Source organism: Epinephelus fuscoguttatus, linkage group LG15 (genome assembly GCF_011397635.1).
Source record: "Epinephelus fuscoguttatus linkage group LG15, E.fuscoguttatus.final_Chr_v1".
Taxonomy (NCBI): Eukaryota; Metazoa; Chordata; class Actinopteri; order Perciformes; family Serranidae; genus Epinephelus; species Epinephelus fuscoguttatus.
This window is the reverse complement of record NC_064766.1, coordinates 27,915,953-27,932,831: the sequence shown is the minus strand read 5'-3', so window position 1 is coordinate 27,932,831 and position 16,879 is coordinate 27,915,953. Positions and strand designations below refer to the sequence as shown.

The window sequence follows — 16,879 nt, the reverse complement described above, 5'->3', positions numbered from 1 at the left end:
AACGAGATACACTCATAAACAGTGCCTACACATACGCCACAAAACACCCACAATGCCCACTACTACACCTCAACCTTTATGTGTGAAACTTCCACGTGCAGCAGCGCCTCCATCTCTATTGTCCCCCTACTTTTCCACCCAGTGTGGCACTTTGAGGACATGGCCCAATTTTCCTCCCTGATTCAATCTGTGATGACAGGATGGTCGAATGTTTTCTCGCACAAACCAGCTCTTAGGGACGTGCGGCTAAATCAAGGGTGACACAGTGAAATTGGATGGTTCTGCACTGAGTGTGATGGAGATGTGAGAATTAGTCAGATGAATAAGACGTGTGTGTTTTTCCAGTGTGTTGCCACGAGTGCTTTCGCTCTCCCTCCCCCTCCGAGGCAGTACTGTACGTTCAAACATTATCAAAATAAACACTCTGCCAAACCTCCAAAATTCAGAGCGAGCTTTAGTTGCCAATCTATTTTATAATCAAGAGCTGAAATCTAATCACACATCCTGTTGCAGAGGTTTCGCACAAATGTCAGTGTACTGTGCATCTACAGTAATTTCAGTAACATTATGTACTTATTAGCTGCCTGGATTGAACTCTCTCCAGAGATTGTTGTCTGTTTGACAAGATAATAAATAAGGCTGGGTACTGTTTAAAAAATTACAATACCAGTACTAATATCAATACCAGTACCCTTAAGGTGATACCGACTCCGATACCCATCATGTGAATGGAAGCATCCAGTTGCATAAAATGCTACCAGACGCCACAGACTTGTACTATAGCCATACTTTTGAGCGTATTGGTGGCATATTAGCACACTGAACAACCAACCTCGTATATAAACGTCTCTTTTATGTATACCTGTGCTACAGGGTGTAACAAACTGCCTCTTACAATAAAAGAGGTGCTGAATCCACAAGCCTCTGACAAATAGTCAAACAGAGGCTGCTAGACGGCAACTCCAAATAAGCTCAAGGTCGTTTTGCACACTGAAATCAAGTTGTTATTGTTTTTTTAGGAATGTACATATGTGTACTGTTATTGTTTTATACTGGCATGTATATCTATTGGTGGGTTGTCATGTTGGGATGTGGCATGTTGTGGTTGAGCATTTTCTGCTTTAGCTGATGAATGGCTGTCTCCATCTTGTCAGGGGCCATGATGGAAATAAGTCCTGGACTTTGTTGTATCATCCCTGACAATGTCATATATGTTTGTATAAGATAAGCTACGTTAAACTAAGCTAAATCAAAATAAATGAAATTAAAACATACATATTACTTGACTTCACCACACCACACCACAGACTATATTGGCTGTAGCTGCTGTGGTTGTGGGCCAATCGCATGTCACATTAGATCAAATAACGTTTGCTATGATTGGCTGCAAGAAAAACCATACAAGAAGTGTTTTTTTTCTAGATCTGGATAAAAAAGGATCAAATGCAGGTATCGTTTGACTGGAGAAGTTTGGTTACTATTTGGTACAGTTATCTCAGTCAATACCTTAAAGGTATTAAGTACCCAGACCTAATAATAATAAATAGGACTGTCAAAATAACACGTTATTTCGATTAATTAATCACAGAAAAAAATAACACATTAAAAAAATTAATGCTGATTCATGATGCCCTTTAACCCGGTGCATCATTGAAGGCAACAGTGGTTTTGTCACATGAAAAAGGCAGACAAGAAGACGATGCTTGGCCCCATGAATGGAACATTTAAATTTTAAAAAATGCCCAGATGGAGCTGTTGATAGGAGCACTGTTGTCTGCAATTTCTGCAGTAAGAAATTTTCATACCATCGGAGGACTTAAAACCTGAAGTATTACCTCCACGCAAAGCATTTAGCAGCAAATCTGCGGTCCGAGCTCACGAGCCTCTGATGCTAGCACTAGCAGCCAGCCTCATCAAGCCACACTCGACCAGGTGTTCAAACGCAAACTGAGTAAGTCTACATGTGACTGACTACCTCCCATGCAAAATAAATTGCAATGGACTACAGACCAGTTTCCGTGATAAAGGACAGGGGAATAATCGTGTCCAAAATCCGGTAGCTTTACTACGACACATCTGCCAAAATTAATTTGACTCACAGCAAAAATTGATGCATGTAATTAATTTGTTTAATCACTTGACAGCCCTAACAATAAATAAATCTTTCCTACCACAAATCCCTGTGTACATGTAAAGTCTACATCCCAGGAAAAAAGTGGTAAAAACTATAGTTTCAACACTAAGTTTAAACTCTATTTATGACATTCTTTTTATACTACCTGGTTTAGGACTTGCTGCAGTCCTCTCAGTACCTCTGCTGCACAGTGCCTTGCAGCAGAACTCTCGTTCCACAGGGAACACTGGTTTCCTTATCTAGTTCGTATCCAATATGTATGTCTTCCGGTATGTGTTATTAAATGCCTCACTACTGATACTAAGGTTTGTTGTGTTAAAGTCCTGCAAGGCTGAAGAGTATAGAAGCTAAGATTAAAAACAAGGTTTTGAATCGATGTTAGAATCAATGCCCGGGGAGTAAGAGGAAAAAAGGCTATTGTGGGCCAGTGTGTTGGCAGTCCTCACACACCTCAAGGTTAAAAAAAAACGCATCTTTAGCAGTGAAGAGGGAGCTGCAGCTAAACGATTATGCCTCACCCTTGAGGTGGTTCTTTATCACTTTACTCCTTTATTTGCATTTAAAAAAGACTTATTTATTCTTTACATGAATGCCAACTATTGCCTGTCTGGCTCTTCAGTGTTTACACGCAAAAAATAATTGCACAAACAGCAGGGCTATACAGCTCGCGTGAATAACAAGTAAACCCACTGGAGCTCTCAAAAGTGCAGTCACAGCATCTGTCTCCACACTGGCAGCTTAAAAAGTCTCAATAAATTTAGATGAGTCATGCAGGCTCGTGCAAGGCAATTCTATCAGGAGGCTTCCCCTCTCCGTCCTCCAGCTCATGGTGCAATGCACTGCACTGCAACATTAAATGCTAATTCACAACACATGAGAAGCAGCATGTACATTTAAAGCACACTGAGCGAGTGAGAAGCAGCAGCATATGTATACTAGTAATATCTACAACACTATTTTAAGCATCTCCTTCAGAATGAGCCTGCATAATGTTGTTTTGCCACAAATCTTCCCAAGAGTCAACAACAACACACTATTTTCTGCTACTGGACGAGGATGCCAGCTCCAGCCAATACTCCTCTAAATCCCAGCGAGTCTCTACGCAGTAGCGTAGAAGCATGATGAGAGGGCAAGCTTTGCAATTTCTCCCCATAATCACAGAAGCCCTGAAGTGTGTGTACCGACTCGCCGCCTTAATTGGCTTGACAAATGCCAAGACCCACGTCCAGCAAGTGGCCCTGGGGCCTTTCAGCCAGTTGGACTTTTCCTCTCACTGCCTCGTATCTACTACAGGGGCAAAGGGGAACAAGTCAAGGCATGTTCATTATTCATCCCACTCAGTTTCCTTCAAAACCAAGCTTCCTGGGTTATTTTTAAGCATGTCTTTATTTTATTCGGCTTAAAATAAGTGAAAATTATTGCTCTGGTGAGGTTTTGCTTTTGGTTTGGTGCTCAAGAGGCCAGCTAATGGTGATCACTCTATAAACAGCACTAAACAACGGCAGTTGCTGAGACAGTTAATGGTGTTAACCAGTAGGGAACCGGAGGGTGGACGCTGTGCTTCCACTATGACGACACTCTGATATCGGTTGAAACCGCTGTATGAGAGCAGTGCAAAGCAGCAGCAATGAGCTAACCAGTAGGATACACACATGCACTCCCATGCGGGTTCAGCCCAAGTGGCACTCTTTGTGTCTGAGATATGGAGGCAACACTAAGTGCCAAAAACGGCACTTCCTGAAATGGCCAACATAGATCCCCATGTTGAAATACCCAACTTTAAAGCAGAAATAACATGTTTATAGCCTGCTACAAAAAAACAGTTTTGGTCTCTATCACTGACTTCCGTGTTCAAGACAACTGTAAGGGGGTGATTAATTTTTATAACTCTCAATTTACCTTTTACTAAGGCTTAAAGCTACACATAATTAAGGACATGGCTGCTTTCAGTGGCTGTCTGCAAAGCTTCACCACGATCTATGAGTCACATCCACCCCTTGTCCAGATATGGTCACTTCTAGCTCCAAAAAACCTAGATGGCAATGACCTAAAGGCAGAGCTCAAAGCCTCAAAATGTGAGTCCACAAACCGATGGGTCACGTAACAGTAGCTCGGTAGGACCGGGTTACCATAACAAACTAAAGAGATGCTTGGATTACAACACACAGACAGACACACACAGAGGGAGCATGACTTCATTCTCTGCTTAGGATGCCATTACTCCGCTATAACTTTACACATCAAATCGGTGGTTTGCTGCTATATTAAATGTTGCATACAGAACGTTTTTACCTTGCAGGGGAAATACTGACATTTACATCTTTCTGTAAATTCACATCTTTGTAGGAAGAAAGATGAACCTACTCTTAAGTTAAAATATGCATTTAATCCACTGTTTTATGGCGGCATCTGCTCTGCATTTTATCAGTCTGACAAATGTTCCAGTTTTGTATTAGGTAGGGAAAATACGACTAGAGTAATTTGGCTGAGCTCTAGTGCCTTAGAACAACTCTATATTAAAAAGTTTTCGCAGTAATTCTTACCTGCGGGCAAACTGGAAGTTGGCAGAGGTGCTGGCAGAGACATTTCTGGGGCTTTCTGAGGGGCTGCTGCCAGCTGAGGAAACAAAAAACAATCAGTTACAGACTTAAATTATGAACTATTTATGTGTTGAATCATTCCACTGGCTGCCTCCTTGTTTTACATTATCAGTTTGAAATACGCTCGATGATTATTCTGCTTTTACTTCACAGTTCAACCTGAAACTGTCAGATCTTTTAATTACAGTAACACCCCCGCAAAGGGCCTCTTCCCTGCCTAAACTCAGTTTCAGCAGACAGCATGGAGTCCTGTTGTTGATCATACCACATACTCTTGAAAGGGTCACATAAGGGTTTTCATGCCAGTCCCTGAGGGCAAAGCACTACCACACCCTGACTCACTTAAAAAATGGTGCAGAGAATGAATGAGTCTCCACAGAGCATTTTGGGCAGCTGGATGAAGGAATGAGTAGCCTAGGGGAAGCTACATGAAAAAATATCATCACGAGGAAAACTATTGTATGTCTGTGCACTATACTGTGGGCACACTCTGATCCAACAGCAATGGAAACTCCATGAACACACCAGAGGGAAACCAGTGCTCGGCTTGTGACATACATCAAAAAGCCGAACTAAGCTGAGGGCACTTATTCTAAACAAAAAAGCTAATGTCTCCTCATTGTATCTTCACAGACAAGCATGTGAAGATACAATGTCTCCTCATTGCATCTTCACATGCTTGTCTGTGTTCCATGAGATCATGTGTACGTAAATAACAAGCCTTTCAGTTAATTGACAATATCACGCACAGAGTGGAGCCGCTAAAAACAACGCAGTACCTGTGGCAAGTGGGAGAGGCGAAAGAGGTCGTGAGAGCGTGGGCGACGGGGTCCCAACCGCCAAACTCCTTCTCTTGTTGTTACGGGAACTGCGAGAGGAGGAAAACAAACACAAGAGAGAAAACGTTTGTTTATGCAAGACAATTACAAGCACAATCACTCGGCAACAGTCTTTCATCAGAGCAGTAAACAGTCAGGTGAAATAAAACACACTCAACCTATGAACCTGAGTCGCTGATCGTGATAAGGAAAACACTGATAACTGTAATGATAGTGGTAATGTTTATACATCACACATAGCTACAAACATGTGTGTGTTGATATATAAACACATACACAGACAGTATTCGCAGTGTATTACATTTGGCTAATGTGTCAACACTAAAACAGGTCGGATTTTTATGTTCTTGTATTTAAAGGGACAGTCTGAGAGTTTCTGTCGGCCTTATCTTGATCTGAACTAGAGGTCACTTGGCTTGCAGTGCTCAAAGTGAACCGTTAACTCAAGATAATCCACAGACCTTGTTGTGAGCAGTTTCATGTAGGGGCTATTTTCTTTCTACCAAACTACACTCATTAACCCTATCAACCACACGGAAGGAAGCATGCATCATCTACTGCTAGCTCACCTAGCACCACTGAGGGTGTAGTTCAGCAGAAAGAAATAGTTCCGACATGAAACTGCTCACAACAAGGTCTGTGGATTATCTTGAGTAACTGGATCGTCATTTCTGGAAAGACACATTACTGTTGGGTTTTTCAGCCATATATATTCGGCGCTTTGAGCACCACAAGCCGAGGGAAATCAAGTTCCATTATATTGGAGAGAAGGCAGACATCTCTGCGGCCGATATCGCCAATAATCGGCAACTCACACTAAAACAATCCAGACTGACAAACAGCAGATGAAAAATAAAAGTACTTCTGGCTACAAGAGTTAACAATTAATGGAAATACATAAAATAAATCAACCAAAGCAGTGGTATGGACTACGTGGTGAGGTATTACACTAAAGTATCAATGATATTCGATGATGTCTTCTGTGTCTGGAAGCATTTTCATGTGAGAATATGAGAAACATCTGGAAAGAGAAGTACTTGTACCAGTGGGAGCACCCGATCCTACAAAAACAGCCATGGCTGGCTGTTACACAACGATGCAGACTAGCAAGTACACCCAATGATTGACTCCAGTGACATATCTGCAGGTCATAATATAGTGTCCACACCATTAAAGATCCATCAACATGCATGAACACAGTCTGTGTCCGACACAAACTGATCTATAGGTACGAAAATCAATGAGAGTGTTTTTCCATTGCACAGAGTCAGATGTTGAGCGGTTGATGCAACTTTGGATTCAAGTCTTTTCTAACAAAAAATATATCAGTGGCTGTTATTTGTAAAGCTGATTGGCATCAATGTGCAACCAGTACTCATCTTTATAGGTCCAGTTTTGAATTTGATATTTTTTGTTAGATTTTTGTCACAAAAACTGCACAGTAGCAATGTTACAAATTCTGTCACTCACTTCTTCAGAGCACCTTCAAGGAAACCCTTTTCTTAGAAATAGTCCCGCATAAAAGTCGTGACTGGCGGACCTGTTTAAAAGCTGGCAGATGCTACTAGGTGGCATTTCTCTGAGCATGACTCATTCACATAAAAGCCAGAGCAATTATGATGCAGTTACATTAAAGATCAAATGTTATTTTTTCCCACTTCCTGTACGTTTTTGCTTGTATGGTGTCTGGCGTCCTGCCACCCTATGTGTGCCAAAGTCTTGAAACAGAAATAAATGATGGGCTTCTTTTTTTGTTTGTTTCTACATTCCCCACTAAACTGGATATAATCCCATCATGCTTTCTGTCTCATGCAAATGATGTCGATGCCATCTCTCTTTCTCTCTGGCGATGACCCAAAATAATGAGGGGCTGAGACAACAACAGAGCCTGACGTTTCTGGGTCGGTGCTGAGGCAGACTCACGCAATATATGGCCCCCAACCCAAAAAGCCTCAAAGTGGCAGAGACGGCACAGCAACAGAGAGAGAGGAGAGCCAATAAATGCTTGACTTTGGTTCAACAACACACCAGCCATAGAATGATGCTGTGAGTGCGCACCATTTTCTCCTTATCGGAAATTAAACAAACAAACACCCTTTTCACACAACAGAGCCTGGATTAAAAAAAAAAAAAAAAAAAAAGAAGTGGCATGAAAGCATCACTGTGTCACACCACGACCATGAGAGAGCTTTATCAACACTTGGCAGTGATAAGGCTCCTCATGATTGGGACCAACAATATTGTTTTATAGGGGCTGTGCAGGCAGGAAGCCATGTAGCATGATGAATGTAGGCCACTGAGATGCAGGCCTGCATGTTTCACATGTCTGGTGACAGCGAAGGGCTGCATTTATCCACTGGGCTCCATTCAAAGTCACGCTGTGCTGAATGTGTTGCATGACTTATGCATGTTCAGTCTCCATGTAAAGGGGGTAGTTTGACACTCTTAGGCAGCCTGTTAATAGTTAGAGCAACTATATCACATGCACACAATGAGAGGTTTGTTTTTTGGGGTTTTTTTTTTTTTTTTTTTACAGAACTTTACTTACTAACAATGCAGTGTATGCCATTACCAGCAGCTATGATAGATGCACACTTTATTTATGGGGATAATCATAAAGCAAGTACATACACATACTATGTCACTATGAACCCACTGACTGCCAAAGCCCCTGCAGGACATGAAAGACATATTCTACTGCTCTGCTTTGTGAGAGCTGATTAAATTTACCTCACAGATAAAAGCACATCTACAACACTCCAGTCACACTAACCACATCAGCGTATCGATCCGCACTGGGACTCTGTGTCGCTTTATGCGACAGCTGGTAGCAGACAATGCAGTCTGCCCCCATACACAACACTCCACAATGGCCACGTTTCTCTGTCGGAAACAAAAACTAGGGCGGATGTAGCCGACACATACAGTATCGTACTGTAGGCTGTCACAGACACCACAGTGGCATTATCAATCTGAGCTGTATGCTGATACTGTCACCAAACACTATGGGGGTTGCGTTTACGTGCTGTGAATCGAATAGCTCAACATAAACGTTCAACAAATTGCTGTTTGTCAGACAGTGAATGGCACAGCACAGCGGGGAGCTGATGACAACTAGACACAGCAGACGTTTTCCCTTCGCGGGAGTCAACACTGTATCGCTGTTGTCTACATATTCACAATGTCTATTATCAGAGAAAATAGGCTGTGTTGTCTTTACCTTTTTGATCTTTTCATCATGGCCCCAGTCACAAAACTAGTTTTGTAGCTCGGCAACACGGTCCAGTAGTAGTTTTGGTCAGACATGGTGGTGGTGGTGGTGGTGGTGACGGATAAATCCAACCCAGATATGAGAATTATCCTTTTGTTAAAGAGGGAGCTTCATGTTAAACAATCTCTCCTGAGGAGTTGCTATTGCTGCTGCTGCTGCTGCTGGTTAGGCCAGTACGCAGTGTCCAACGGCTGAAACTCCATTTAGCTTCAGTACAAACTGACCCCAGACCCACGGCACGGCAGCTCGGTGATGAGGAGCTACTGCAACGGCCATGTCCGCTCCGCTCCTTCTCCCTGTCACCGGCACAATTTCCGAAACAGTCCGTGTACCGCGGTGTGTGGCATTAGCGAGTGGTAGCTTCGGTCAAATGTAAAGAGTGATACAAACTTTCCAGCAGCACCAGCAACGCCGCACCGCGCAGCCGCGTCAGCGCGCGCCGAAGGGAGGAGGGACTAATGATGCCTTCAAGCGCTGTCGGGAATATTGTGACGACTGGAGCACAAACGAACCACCCAGCGAAAAACCCAAGGAAGACTGAGGAGAAAATTGTGTATTTCCAGTAACATCAACATTAAAACACCGGTTACACACCTGCAGCTTAATATCTTTAAGCAAAACTATACATGTGAAACGTACACAGCGAGTCCCATCTGAACTACAACTTCAGTTATGGAACACGAGCAGCCATGAATGATGCATTTTTGTCATCATGGAATATTGAGACCCTCATGAGATTTTCATGGATTTCAGGGCACATGTTCCCAAGAAGGCAAACCGTGTTAAAGGTTCAGTGTGTAGGATTTATGGGGATACATTAGAATAAATGGAATATATTATAATATGGTTTATTTAGGCGTTAAACCGAAACCGACGATTTCCAGTGGTAGCGGTTTGTTTACAGTACTCTATTCTTCTTTCCAAGAGCAATTGGGAAATAAAACGTGGAACACAACACCTGTTATAGATTTAATTATTTAATACTTTTCACTATGTCTCTTGAAACTCTTGTGGTTTTACTTCTCATATCAATGGTACCTTTGAAAACAGGAACAATCCCTTTTTGTTCTGGTTACATGTTCAACACACAGTTGCTGAAGACATTTTAGTAAATGCTAAGTTAACATTGGTTAAATATTTGTTAAAAAATAAATCAGTATTTGCTAAACTGAAGGCAAATTACTTTGAAAAAGAACCAGCGTTGGTGGTTAGCCACCAAGAGTAGCCACTGGGACTAACCACTGACAGTCTATGGGACTAACTAGTTTACTGCTACTTCTGCTATCTCACTGGAAGTTGCACACATAATCATTTCTACAGCAGTGCCCTCAGGAATAAGGTTGATAAAGATTCTCATGTTGCACCACCATGTTTCTACAGTACCCAAGGATGGACAAACCACAAACTGACTCTAGATAGGGCCATTCGCGTTTTCACGTCAGCTACTGTAGTTACAGGCCCCTACGTGGCGAGCAGTGTCAGAGAAATACGTTTTTTTCACATGAAACTGCTTTATTTGGTGTTTTTACAGGTTTAAGTCACGAGTTACGTTACTTTTAAAGAGGAAGAAACTTCCATGGATAATTCGGCTCCTGGTTAAAACTTACTGAATGTCTGGATCTTATGTTATTAGAGAAAAAACAGGAGAACGCATTAGTAGATGCTGGGCTAACAGCCTGTCTCCAGCATTCTAAACAGCATCTAAGAAACACTGAGATGTAGCATGCATGAAACTGTTTTATTTGGTGTTTAAACCAGTTTAAATCACCGGCTCCATTTGTCTTGGTGAGGAGGAGTCTGCTACGGACAGTTCGGCTCGCATTAAGAACCTCTTGAATGTATGGCTCAGAAATTGGGTGAGCACACATTCTGTCGTAGTAATGGGACGTGTCAAAAAGCATAGAAGAAACACTGTTTTTTGAACGTGAAACTGCTTTATTCAGTTTTTTTACCGGCTCTATTCACCTGGTCCATTTGTTTTGGAGAGGAAGTGACCTCTGTGGATAATTCAGCTCCTGCAATGAAGATTCTAATCAGGAGAAGTTTCAGCTGGTTGCATTCGCAATCCTCAAATCTTACACACTTTCCTTTAAAATTCAGCCATTGTGATAATTTGTGATAAAACTGAAATTGTCCATTTCTAAGGTCACGCTGACAGCAGGCTAAGCAAGCTAGTCCGGATGTTCCTCTCCCCAGCAACATTTTCCAGCTCCTCCCAGGGGACCCTGGGGGGTTCCCAAACTAGATGAGCTATATAATCTCCCTATCTTTCTCTGTGTCCCCTACCAGTTGGACATCCCCATAAAACCTCCAGAGGAATGCACCCAGGAGGCATCCTTATCAGATGCCCAAACCACCTCAACTGGCTGCTTTTGAGGCAAGGTGGAAGCGACTCCGCTCAAGGTCAAGCCAGCAGAACCACCTCATCTGCAAAGAGCAGAGAAGCAAGTCTGAGGTTCCAAAACTAGACTTTCTCATCTCCCCAGCTGTGCCTTGTGATCCTATCCATGAAAATCACAAACAGAATTGGTAACAAGGGGAGGACCCTGGCTGAGCCCAGCATGCATTGGAAATGTGTCTGACTTCCTGCCAAGAAAATAGACACAGGTCTCACTCTGGTTGTATAGGAACTAACTGGCATGAAGCAACGGACCCTCATGCCAGGGAACTCCCCAGGAAACAGGGCTAAAGACTTTTCCAAGTCCACAAAACACATGTAGACTGAGTGAGCAAACTGCCACAACCCTTCTAGTAACCCTGCAAGGGTCAAGAGCCGGTCCACTCTTTCATGACCAGGAAGAAATCCCCATTGCTCCCCCTGGATTTGAGATTCAACAATGGTGGGAACCCTTCTTTCCAGCACCCATGCATAGGAAGATACTGAAATTAACAGTTTAAAAAGCAGGGCTTCACTATATAAAATCAAACCTTCAGGTAATTTAATTACTTGCACATTTGTTTGGGAATGACTTGTATCCTTGAGTCAAAATTTACACTGTGCCAAAAAACTACATTAACACAAACAGAAGGGGCCCACAGCTAATTTAGCCTGCTAGTGAGTTAATCCAGCCCTGCTAGGCTATTATACGGTTTCAAATAAATAATAGCAAACCACTGAGACCACTGAACTTTTCCACAGATACACTACAAGTCCCATTTGAAATATTTGAGTGATTTGTTCTTAGAGAAACAATTCACCTTTATCAATAACATGCCGGTAATAAAAAGGACAAGGGTGTAGGATTTAGGGGGATCTACTGGCAGAAATGGAACACAATATTCACGATTATGCTTCTATTCATGTACAAACACCTGAAACTAAGAATTGTTGTGTTTCTGAAAGCTTAGAATGAGCTGTTAAGGAGTGTGACCTCCTCCAAAGAGCCGGCCATGTTGTTGTTTCTACAGTAGCCGGGAACACTGGCTCCAGAGAGGGCCTTTTGGCGTTTTTACATTACTTGAAGGCCACTGTAGGTTCCACTACACACTTGGGAAGGGAGAGGTGAGGGTAGGGGTGTTTAGCTGTTTGCCATCTTCAACTTAAGGCTTAACCAGGTCTCATTTGAAGTTGTCGAAAACTGGCACTTGGGCATATTGACTTACGCTTCAGATACAGTCGAAAAAAGTGGTTCTTTCATGTTGGAATGATAGGCAGTCAGGTGCCGTCAGTGTGTAACGGTGAGGATGTGAAGAGTCCAAGTGGTGTGTGTGGGAGAGTGGTGGATGGGTCAAACAATCACGGACTTTCACCCAGGAGAACAGTATGTACGGTACGTATGAATGTAAAGCCAAATACTCTTTACTTATGTGTGCGTTTATTTTGAAAGAGACCGTATGCAAACGTTGAATTTCCTGTGAAAACGGAAGTGTATTTTGAAAACACACAATGCATGTAACAAGCTGAAGTTGACACGGTAGTCCCAATACATCAACAACTGACACACCCAGGCCACGTTACGCGTCATGTGTTGACGTGGAAAGTACATGACCAAGCAGTGTTATGTGACAAGGTCGGAGTGAGAATGTGTCGCACAGCGAGACGCCACTGAATTGTACACATTGGTGCTTTAAGTAAGCTTTTTAAAACAAGTGGTATGGTCACTCAGACAAATAGGGTGCAACACAGATACCACAGAAATATGACCTTGATACAAGTACTATTTCCTTATGCTTCTAACATCTTGACTGGTGACACAAACAAAATCTGTCACCTTTGGTCTTTGACGCCGTGATTCTTATTTTCCCTCTGACTCACAGAAGGTGAAACTAACCTGGCCTAGCCTCTGCTCTAAAGACTGGGGGAAGTCCCTAAACAGGTGAGTGAGACAGCGAAGATTGATGTTGTGACGGCTGCTCCCGTTTGAGCAGGAAACTCACGAGCAAGTTCCTCCAAACTGTTCACGTGTCACCTCTCTGCTGATAAAACTTCATTAGAACCGCTCCTACTGTGTAAAAGTCCCATTAATCATCAGGTGACATCACTAAGTTACCTGTAAGAGCTGGCTTGGCTTGTTTGCTTCGCTCACACATAAACACATGATCAACAAATAAATAACTCAGGTGTCGCAAAATGGGAAAACTGATTCAGGTATTCAGCACGTATTCACAAGAAGTATGAATCCCTTTTAGCAATAAGCCTACAGTTCCTCTTCCACTGTAATCACATCAGGGGTTTTAGCACCTCATCTCTGTCTGCTCTGCCTCTCTGAGTTTACATAAAACCTGTCTGAGTGGTGAGACTGCTCTGACTTTCAGGCATAAACAGCTTCACAGGTTCTGGCCTCTCAGGAGACAGTCAAGTAGACGTACCCTGGTGTGAAATACGGCATGAACGCACATTAAAGCTGACAAGTGAGTGACAGGCACCTGGCTGGTCTGGTTTGAGGAGGAAAAAGGAGGGGAAGAAAGAGACGAAGACACACAGAGCAAAGAATAAGTTAATAATACTTACACATTTCCCCTGCGAGGAAGACTCAGTTCTTTCTGGAATAGAAGAGATGGAAAATATTGCAATGAGAATATCTTCTGTTCTCATGTTTGTCATGGTGACATTGCTTTGAAATGCAGATATCAGCTAGGGCTGTTTAAGCAGAGAGGCCTATTCATTGTTTGGATAAAAGGCTTCCTTTAAATCAATATGTTTCTCATTTTGAATATCTGTATTTTACATTCATAAAATGATTTTTATAAAATAAGGCCATTTTTTCCCAGATGGATTTCCCTTCTCTGTCACTCCCACTCATCTTCCTTTCAGTGCAGTGTAATCTCATTAGCTGCACTGTGGCCTAGTTTCTTGCATGACAAGTGGGTCTTCGAGTCATTTCACGGCAAGGATACAAATCCTCACAAGCCCACGGCTACTGCGTTTGAGCTCAGGCAACTGCAAAACCTAGCCTTGCCAATTGGGATTTGAAGGACAAGGAAGGGTGGCACTCTGGACTTAGAGAGATAATTATTCCAAGGCTACTTTTCTGATTTTATCTTCTCCATTTTTCCATAGACAGGCTCAGAAAGTGCCCGGCAGCCACGTTAGAAAGAAGGGAGTAAAAACTAAATAATCATGGACACTTCTGCAGAGAAAAGATGATTTAATTACTGTACCTTTTGCTTCATCACTAATCAGAACACATCAATTTATCAGCTTAGAAGTTTAGTCTTAGGTTGTGTCTTTTTCACAACATATTAGAATTCATGGATAATAATTTGACCATGTTCATTATTAGTACAATAACAGAGCTGCACTTACATTTAAATTGCAGATGAATATAAAGTGGAAAGGAAATTAATCATAACAACTGAATGGAAACACCCAGTTTGGACCGGTGGGTCTTTCATCACACACCCCAGCATCTCCTCCTCCATAACAGACAATGCAGCCCTCACTTCTTCATTTATGCAGAAAATATACACATGAATGAACCAAGGGGGAGAAAACACAATCAGTATTCCCATTCTGGACATACCTGAGTAATAAACATGGCACCCAGGAGAAGATTAAAAGGATGTTCCTGCCAATCATGCAGGCACCCTTTGGGGTTTTAGCTCCTATCACCAAGGCAACCAGCTTCACAAAAGTACCAATGAGGCAGCTCCAAAATAAACACACAAGACCTAGATTCATTAATGGCATTATGTGCGCTAATTAGGTGCTACAAATTCATGATGGTGCCACCGCCTGCTTTTAATGAATGGACACCAGACACGAGGCGAGTGATCACCAGATCAACATTTCAAAGCGATGTCAGATCATAATCAGGAGGAATAAATATCATAAGGGAAAATCAACTGCTACACCCAAAGCAGTTCCTGGAAAAATAAAATCACTCGCTTCTTCCACTCGCTTCGTCGCCAATGGCTTATCATCACCATCACCATCATCATATCATCCCGTTTGCCTGGAAACAACCACCCAAACTGTCATGTCAGTGTCCATTTACCTGTAGACCGCGGCGTCTCAGGATATTCGGCTCATCCATCCTTGAAGACAATGAAAACCCCAAAGCGGATCCCGGATCAGTCAGCCCATACTGCGCTCCGTCCTCTCCCCAGGAGCGCGGATATAGTCCTCCTCGCCTCGCTGCTGTTGCTGCACAACCACCACCACCACCACCACCTCCACTCCCTCCTCCTTCCCGGGGCGAGCTGCACGAACCGACCCCAAAAAGGTGGTCACCTCAGCCGGCTGATCACCTGCTCGGGAGGGGAGGCAGGGAAGCGATGAGGTGGTTAGTTAACCTCGACCTATTAATGAAGTGAGAAGGCGTGTTGACCCCACCCACTTATTGATATTCTGTATCAGTTGTGATCATGCAGTTCACTGGTTTGCATGTGCATTTTTAGTGCAAACACTGTCAGATACAGGAGTAGTCAAAACATCCTGTCATTCCCTGGTAATGGGGTCCCTCTCCAGAAACACATGCAATCCACATGTTCCCATATGTTGTGCATGGTGTTTGTCTGAACACTACTCAGATTAATCTACTATTCGCCCATCATGTAAACTAACACAGTGTCTGTCTGCTGGAATTACACAGAGGATGCAGAACAATTGTGCTTTGAAGTCAAGCTGAATAGCAGTGATTGATCTGTCACCCAGTGGTACCATGATGTGTGTCCCCCCCCCCCCACCTCTTGTACAACAATGGTTTGTCTCTTGTCCTGGGATGTCACATGTCCACTTGTGTGTGCCAGAGGAACGTGAATCCTTCATTGTTCTCTTGTGAAGTTCACTGTTTATCTGAAACTGCTCAAAGTGTTGGAAAATCAAGCGCCTGCGGAGGAAGTGTCTCTTGCCGTGGAGCCCAGTTAGATACACCCTGTGGTGGGCTTGTGTCTTTTATTGTCAGCATGTATCTTGTGAAATTATGGCAATGATTAAGCTTTTTTTTCCCACAGTTTCTCTCCTTTTATTCTGGTGTCGGTGTGTGGCCGTACAATATTTGGATTTGTTGGATCACTGGAGAAGTATCAGTAAACAATTTTAGTTATTTTAGTAATTTTAGTTTAGTAAAATGATGTAAGACATTCAAACAAGATTTATCTTTAAAGGGAGAGTTCAACCCAAAATCTAAAACTCTTACCTGTAGTGCTGTTTATCAGTCTAGATTGTTTTAATGTGAGTTGCCGAATGTTGGAGATATCAGCTGTAGAGATGTCTGCCTTCTCTCCAATATAATGGAACTAGATGGCACTCAGCTTGTGGTGCTCAAAGTGCCAAAAAATAAATTTGAAAAACTCAACAGCAATGTCTCTTTACAGAAATCATGGCCTGGTTACTCAAGACAATCCACAGACCTTGTTGTGAGCAGTTTCATGTAGGAACTATTTTCTTTCTACCGAACTACACCCGCCAACTGTCTCACTGCGCAGAAGGAAGCGTGCATCTGCTGCTAGCTCACCTAGCACCACTGAGCTAGCTAACATTACAGCTCAGCTAAGGAGGACGCCATTAATTTTTAAAAATCACGCTATCACAAGCATGAGCCTCTCATCCATGAGTAGATGCACACTTCCTTCTGCGCAGTGATACAGTTGG

At 42.7% G+C, this 16,879-nt stretch overlaps 1 protein-coding gene across 3 annotated transcripts in view; it reads right to left on the bottom strand.

Annotated features, from left to right (window-relative positions):
- The window catches only part of mast3a (microtubule associated serine/threonine kinase 3a), a 41,076-nt gene extending 25,509 nt beyond the window's left edge, over nucleotides 1–15,567 (bottom strand). For 2 of the 3 annotated variants that reach the window (XM_049597710.1, XM_049597712.1), the window contains exons 1-3: nucleotides 8,794–9,253; nucleotides 5,514–5,602; nucleotides 4,678–4,750 (exon numbers count right to left, since the gene is read on the bottom strand). In XM_049597710.1, the coding sequence (XP_049453667.1) occupies nucleotides 4,678–4,750; nucleotides 5,514–5,602; nucleotides 8,794–8,879 (248 nt within the window). In that variant the 5' untranslated portion in view covers nucleotides 8,880–9,253. Of the gene's footprint in view, nucleotides 1–4,677; nucleotides 4,751–5,513; nucleotides 5,603–8,793; nucleotides 9,254–13,795; nucleotides 13,828–15,281 lie in introns of those variants that run through there. The other variant, XM_049597711.1, reaches the window with a different exon arrangement.
- Nucleotides 15,568–16,879: the final 1,312 nt, after the last annotated feature.